At 40.7% G+C, this 7,435-nt stretch overlaps 1 protein-coding gene across 1 annotated transcript in view; it reads right to left on the minus strand.

The window, feature by feature from the left end:
- Positions 1–6,996, minus strand: part of LOC103607221 (zinc finger protein 345-like) — a 26,230-nt gene extending 19,234 nt beyond the window's left edge. Inside the window, 1 exon segment of the mRNA XM_008591752.1 lies at positions 6,977–6,996. Coding sequence (XP_008589974.1) covers positions 6,977–6,991 — 15 coding nt within the window. The 5' untranslated portion in view covers positions 6,992–6,996.
- Positions 6,997–7,435: the final 439 nt, after the last annotated feature.

The following is a 7,435-nucleotide window of genomic DNA, read 5'->3' on the forward strand; positions in this document are numbered from 1 at the left end:
AAACCACAATGAGAAAGAAAAAATTGCTCTGAGCATTTCGGGCCATGGCAGCTTTAAGGCTCAAGCTGCTGAGCATATGGAGCAGGAACCAGCAGAAGCCACAGCTGTGCCTTTTAGATGGAGTTACTTGGAGGCAGCAGGGGAGAAGAGGCCCTTGGTGGACCCCAGGACAGCAAGACCACTAATACAGTTACTGTGCACTCATACAGGAGTGAGGAGCTAGAACAGTTGAAAAAGGGGAGCCATTGAGAGGCGAGTGAGTCATCCTAAGGGACCCGTGCAGGGCACCTCCCATGAGAAGAACTTGAAGCATGGGTGGTGGTGGAGACAGGCCCACCAGAACAACACTGCAACACAGCAAAGACAGCCAATCTGTGCCTCAATCAGCAAAGGATCACTCAGAGGAGACTGATCAGGAATGCAGAATTGCATGCGGTGTATTTGATGAAAATATTCAGGCCTAGATCAGAGTTTCCACACAACCCAGGTGCACTGAGTCTCTGAAGAGCCAGAAGTATCTATAAGGTCAACCATTAAACTCTCAGCTGCACAAAAAGCCTTCCCTAGGAAAAGAGCAGCAAAGCAGCAATTTAACTCAAACACACAGCTCAAATACTGGTTCCCACAGAAAGGCCCCCCATTTTAGAAGTAAGCAAAAGACAAACAATTAGTTCAAGATCAGGAAAACCACCAGTGCCTTGGAGCACGCCAGATCACAGGAGGCATGGAGCTGAGGACTGGACCCTGCCCACAACTACTCACACCGCATGCATCTTGGGGCCTGTCTGGTGACCCAAAGCATGGAGAAGGGGACTGGACACCCCTCCCACAACCAGGCATACCACACCAATGCCTTGGGACCTGTCTGGGGACCTGAGTCATGGAGGAGTGGACCACACTTCCCTCCCACAATCAGGCACACCACATCAGTGCCTCAGGACCCACCAGGGGACACAAGGCATGGAGCCATAGACCAAATCCCCTTCCCACAATCAGGCACAACACGCCAAGGTCTCAGGGGCTGCCCAGGGACCCAAGACATGGAGAAGGGGACTGGACATCCCTCCCACAAACAGGAACTGCACCAGCAACTTGGGGCCTGCCTGAGGACCTGAGGCATGGAGAGGTGACTGGACCCAACTCCCATAACCAGGCACACTGCACCAGCACCTCAGAGACTGCCCAGGGACCCAAGGCATGGGGAAATGGCCGGGACTCAACTCCCACAACCAGGCACACTGCCAGTACCTGTACGCCCCACCTGGGGGCCTGGGGTATGGATCCAGGGACTGAATGACCTGCTCACAACCAAGCACACCACCAGCACCTCAGGGCCCATCCCAGTGACTCCAGGCATGGAGAAGGGGACCAGATCCCTTCCCACAACCAGGCACACTGCCAGTGCCTCAGGGCCTTCCTGGAGACCTGAGGCATGGAGCTGAGGACCAGACACTCTCCACAACCAGGCACACTGCCAGCACAAATGAGCATGCCAAAAACATCTCCATGTGTGTGGCCCACCACAGCCACCATAATAACCATGGCTGCCATGATAGTGGCTGGATGCTGCAACCACCATGCAGATCATCCGCCAGCCACTGGAGTGCACTGGCACAAAGAGAGTGACCATCAGAGATAAAGAAAAGAGAATGTTGCTCCCCACAAATCCCATTTCAGACTGACAGAAGAAGTATCTGCTCTATGGTAATATTGGGGGACCTGATCAAACCTCTCACCATTGGACAGATCATCTAGACAACAAATCAACAGAGTAACCATTACACTTTCAGAAGGAGGACATCTAGGGTAATTAGAAGGGGGAGGGGGAGAAAGACGGGGATGGCAAGAGATGGACAAGGGGCATAAATTATAATTATGATTTGTAACAACATATATGTGAGCAATATTAACTTGATCAACATATCTCAATGTTGAGACCCAAAAATATGTATAATCAATTTTGATTCAATAAAAATTTTAAAAAGAACTATTCATTGAACTATCACAACAGATAGAAATAAAAAAAAAAGTTCTGTTTCAAATACCAGGCAGCCAACCTGACCCCATGCCCCCATATAAAACAGCAAAGAAACTGAATATGCATATCTTCAAAGAAAATATACCAATGTCAAACAAGCATGATAAGATGCTTAACATCATTAACCATTAGAAAATCAAAAGGAAAAATTACACCACAATCAAAAGAACATAACAGGTTTCAGTGAAATTGGAACCTTAGGATGCTGTGGGTGGCAATGTAAAACGGTGCAGTGCCTGTACCATTTAAACAAAAAGTATAGTGGCTTCGCAAATAATTAAAGATGGAATTACCACGTGATTCAGAATTACAAATTCTATGTATATATCATAAGTAATTAATAGCAGAATCTCCAAAAGATATATCCAAACCTGTGTTCATAGCAGCATTAGTCACATAGTGAAGTGGTGCAATTCAAATGTACATCCATGAATGAATGGATAAACAAATTGTGGTATGTACAGAGAAAAAAATATTATTCAGCCTTAAAAAGAAATAAAATCTTGGCATATGCTACAACAAGGAACCTTGAGGTCATTACACAAAGTGAAATAAGCCACTCACAAAATCACAAGTATTGTATGGCCCCACTGATAGGAGTCAAATTTTTAGAAACCAAAATAGGATGGCAGACACTAGAGGCTACAAGACTGGGAAAACTGACATATGTCATTTGATGTATATAGAGTTTTGGTATTCCAAGATAAAAAGTTCTGGACATGTCCTGCACAACACTATGACTATACATAACACTACTTAAAGGTAAAAAAAATGGCTCAAATGCTACATTTTATGTTATGTGCATTTTTCTTTACCAAACGAAAATTAAAGTAAATTATTTTAAAAAGCTATAGATGGAACAAATTAAAATACTTTAAAATATTTGATTAATGGAAAAAATTTTTAGGAAAAGCTGAAAAGCAAAGCATTAAGATGCAGATTAGACAATAACAAAAAAGTAGTAAAATGGCAGATGTATATCTAACCCTATTAATAGTTTAAATGGAATTAGATTAAATCTTCTGCTGAAGGCAAAAATTATCAGATTTGATAGGAAAGTAAGACCCAACGATAAGTTAACCAGAGACATACACTTTAAATATAGACACACAGACTGAAAGTTAAAAAGTAAAATAAAATTTAAAATATTACACAAACAGTATGAAAAGCTTAAGTGGAAATATTAATACTAGTGAAAAGAAGTGTCACCACAAAATATGTTACCAAAAATAAATGGAACACTGAAGGATGTGGGCCACACTATTGCCTCCCAAAGCATGGAAAGTGGAAAGGTATCTCACCCTCTCAGGGGTCTGCCAAAGGAGACTTCTGTGAAGAATGGTAAAAGTGCTACATGGTCTCCTCTCTCTGAAACTGGTAAAAATATAAGAAGGACAAAGTAAAGAAGGACAAAGTAAAGAAGGCTGGCTGGTCAGCTCATTAAGATGGATAAAACATGGTTTTAATAAAACCAAGGTCAAGGTTTGGATCACCATATAGGCCATCTGCCAATAAGTAAATAACCAACAATAAAATAAAGAAGGATGTTCAATTTTCAAACAAATTTAAAGAGAATATAAAGGAGCCAGAACTTGCTGAGTTGGAAATAAAACTGCTTTTCAATCCAAGTTTTTTCAACAAAATGTTTTCAAAGACAGAAACTACTTTGAGGCAAGAATCAAACTGTTTTGTAAACAAACAAACAAACAGACAGACAAATGTCTTTCCAGCCTTCTAAGTACCATAAGGTGTGATACATAGATAGCACCTGATAAACAATAAAACTTTTTAAGAAATAGGTGCCTAAGAGAGAATGGAAGGCCAGAGAAAAAAAGGGCCTAACACAGAGGTAGGATTGGTTGTATGGATTTTAGTACAATGAAAGTACATAATTTTTAAAGATGTACACAGGGATATTTCTTTGGCCAGAATCCAAAAAAAAAAATTGTTTTAAAGGTCTTTGGATTTGCAACGTATTATACCAAAACAAAACAAAACAAAAAAAAGACATTGCTCAACTGTAAACCCAATCATTTAATAAAAATGGATATAGACAGAGAATGGTGAGAGCCTACCGGGTGGAGTACAGAAGCAGGAGGCATCCTGTCCAGAGACCAACACGGGTCCTAATCAAAGAACTAAACCAGGTGCCCAGTGGGCATAACTGCTGAGACCAGACCCTGCTGGATGCCAGCCCTTCCCACCTACCCTGCTGAAAGGAAGTGCCCACATGCTTATGCCAGTCTCCTCACTGTGAACTGGCCATGTGTTGAGGAGATGAAGAAAACAGGCCACTGGACATAATTTAATTGGACTTACAGCCAATTGCACAACGGTAGATTTATAGGGATCTTGAGAGGAGCAAATTATATTTTGCATATGGTAGAAACTGGTGGCCAGAGACCAAACCGTGTTCTGTTAAAGACTGCTGGAAATACTTACTATTCCTTTTGTTGAGAGGTAGGATATAATTGCCTTCCTCTTGAATCAGGGCTGGTCTTAGTGATGTGCTTGACCAAGAGAATGTGGTGGAGACATGCTTTGGGATCTGAGTGGAGATAACAAGAAGACTTGCAGCCTCTGCCTGGGCCTCTTGGACACTTACCCTGAAGAAGCTAAACAAATCTGACTACATGGAGACTGCCAGACTCTGAGGAAGTCCACCTGGCCACAAAGAGGGCCTGGATGTCTGCCCGAAGTCCCCAGCCACTCGTGTTCTTCCACTTTAGACCAGACACATCATGCAGCAGCCAACCCACACTACCCTGAACACTATACTTACCTACAACATTGTAACATGGAATTCTTATACTTATTCTTATAAATAAAATTCTTATTCTAAACAACTATGTTTTGTGTCACTGTGTCATGCAGCTGATCACAGGAACACCAGACAAGTCATTAGAGACCACAGACAGTACTCTCATATGCAACAGGAAGCATGTAGTTTCACATTGATCGTTAGGTCCAAAATAAATAAAGCCAGCATTTCACATCTTGTTACACCTCAAACTCTAGTTGAGAATGTAAACTTTCAGTTAACTGGTATGTCATTTTTCTTTCTTAACCAACTGTTAGCTAGGGTTCTGGTTTATAAGCATACTGATGACTAATGCACACACCCATTTTTCTCATTGATTTCTAAGTGATCAGCTGATATAGGAGAAGAAGAATATACAATCTGTAAGAAAGTTTAAAAACATAATGGGACTTCTTGAAGTAGAAACAGAAAACTGTACAATAAGAAAACTACACACAGAATCAGATATAAATTTATATATGCAAAATGTACAAATTATAAAAATCTGCCATTTCTATTTTTCTTCTTTGCATGCCTTTTTACTGGCCCTTCATCAAACATGTCCCACTAACTGCTGAAGGCTCTCTCCCCTCACACTCCTAAGGATGTCACCACAGGTGCTGACTAGAAGCACAGGTCACCAGGGATTGAATCTCATCTCCCAGGAAATATGCCCTTAGGGTTTTACATGAGTATTTACACTGGAACAAAGTTACTGTCTTTATAAGAGCCAACATCTCCTACCCCTATACAAGCAGTGTATACAGAAATTAGAGTAAAATGAAAACAACAAGAAAGCAAAAGGAACAGGAATAAATAGCAGAAAAGACGAGACCCCAGAAACAGGGAGGAGTCCAGGAAAAATCCCATTTCACTGGCGTGGGTCACTGGCTGGATGGTACTGTTACCACAAGTAAGAGAAATGAAGTAGACGTCACTTTCATTTTGGATTCATTGGCCTTAAGGTGCCTTTTAAATAGCTAGAAAAACAGTCAACAGAGAGTTCAACCTATGATCCAAAGAAAAGGGAAGAAATAGAAAAGAGAAGAAGCTAAAGTGAACCAAGAGTACAAACTACAGAGGACTGAATCAGTCAAGAAGAACAGCACAGTGAGAACAGTGCCCAGAGTGAAGCACTTTGATGAGCTATGTTAAGAGGAAAAGAGAAGAATTCAGGAGAAACTAGAGAAAACCATCAGTAAGGGCTTGAGAGAAACTAACAAACCAACACAGAAGAATTTCCAGAAGTCATGAACAGCAGTTTCAAAGGTGGCAGAAGATTCAACTTAAAAAAAGACTAGAGAATAGGCACTGGATTTCACTAATTTACATGATAATTCAAGTTTTTATCCGTGAATCAAGTCTTTTTATCTGTGAATCAAGTCTTCCAAAGCTGTATACAAACCACAAGACATATGAGTGAAGCCATCTTGAAGCAACAGCCTCAGTCAAGGCACCAGGTGACTGAAGCTACATTTACAATCCAGGCATTGCTAGCAAGAAATCTGCCCAGCTGAGTACACCCAACATGTGGATCCATAGAACTTCAAGAAGATAAAATGGCCTGATAGGTTAAGCCACTTGGGTTTTCATTTGTTCTTACACAGTGAATGTTAACTGACACATCTAAGTCCCCAGAACTCAGTAGGCTTTAACAAAATTATGTAGGGGAGAAAGTTTTATATTACATGAAACTTTACAGACTGCTTATTCAGGAACACGTGCCTTAGCACTCACTAACCATTTCCAGTGCAGAAAGGTAAAACTGTTCATTTCCATGTTGGCAGTCAAACACGTTCTGATAGAGACAGTGATTCAGAACTTACTGGCAGTAAATCTTCATATCCCATGAGAATTTGGTATTTTACCTTATTAGTTTCCATTCCAGTCATGTAAAACAAGTGTCTGCCTTTTTTGCCACAACATCAGAAAGACCAGAGACAAACTTTTACTGAACTTAGATGACTCTGAGGTCTTATAACTTGCTATATCTACATGCAAACGTTATCTTACATATGTGCATTTCCTTTAAGCTGAGTTTTATTCATTTCGACTTTTCCATTTTAATTCATGCTCCCCACAATAACCAGGTAATAACAGTAAAAAAAAAAAAAAAGAGAAATAAATAGTCAACTCACCAGAGAATTATTCATCTTTTGTTGCTCTTGAAAATGCATATGGCACTCTGGCAGCTTAGATGGGAGAGAAGAGAATGGAGTGGATTAAGGAAAGAACTCTTGTGCATTGGCCCTGGATTCTCCTGCCCCAAACTCTCTACACAATAGCTAGGAAAGAAAAACAAACAAAATCCTCCCTATGAGACAATAATCTTTTATGGTCAATAAGGTGCAACAAAGACCCATTTAAGGCGCATCTACAAGTACATTAATTGGTACAAAAGAGACACACAGTTTATTTTGGTGTTAACGAAAANTTTACATGAGTATTTACACTGGAACAAAGTTACTGTCTTTATAAGAGCCAACATCTCCTACCCCTATACAAGCAGTGTATACAGAAATTAGAGTAAAATGAAAACAACAAGAAAGCAAAAGGAACAGGAATAAATAGCAGAAAAGACGAGACCCCAGAAACAG

The sequence above is a fragment of the Galeopterus variegatus genome, unplaced genomic scaffold (assembly GCF_000696425.1).
Source record: "Galeopterus variegatus unplaced genomic scaffold, G_variegatus-3.0.2 Scaffold7253, whole genome shotgun sequence".
NCBI classification, from domain to species: domain Eukaryota; kingdom Metazoa; phylum Chordata; class Mammalia; order Dermoptera; family Cynocephalidae; genus Galeopterus; species Galeopterus variegatus.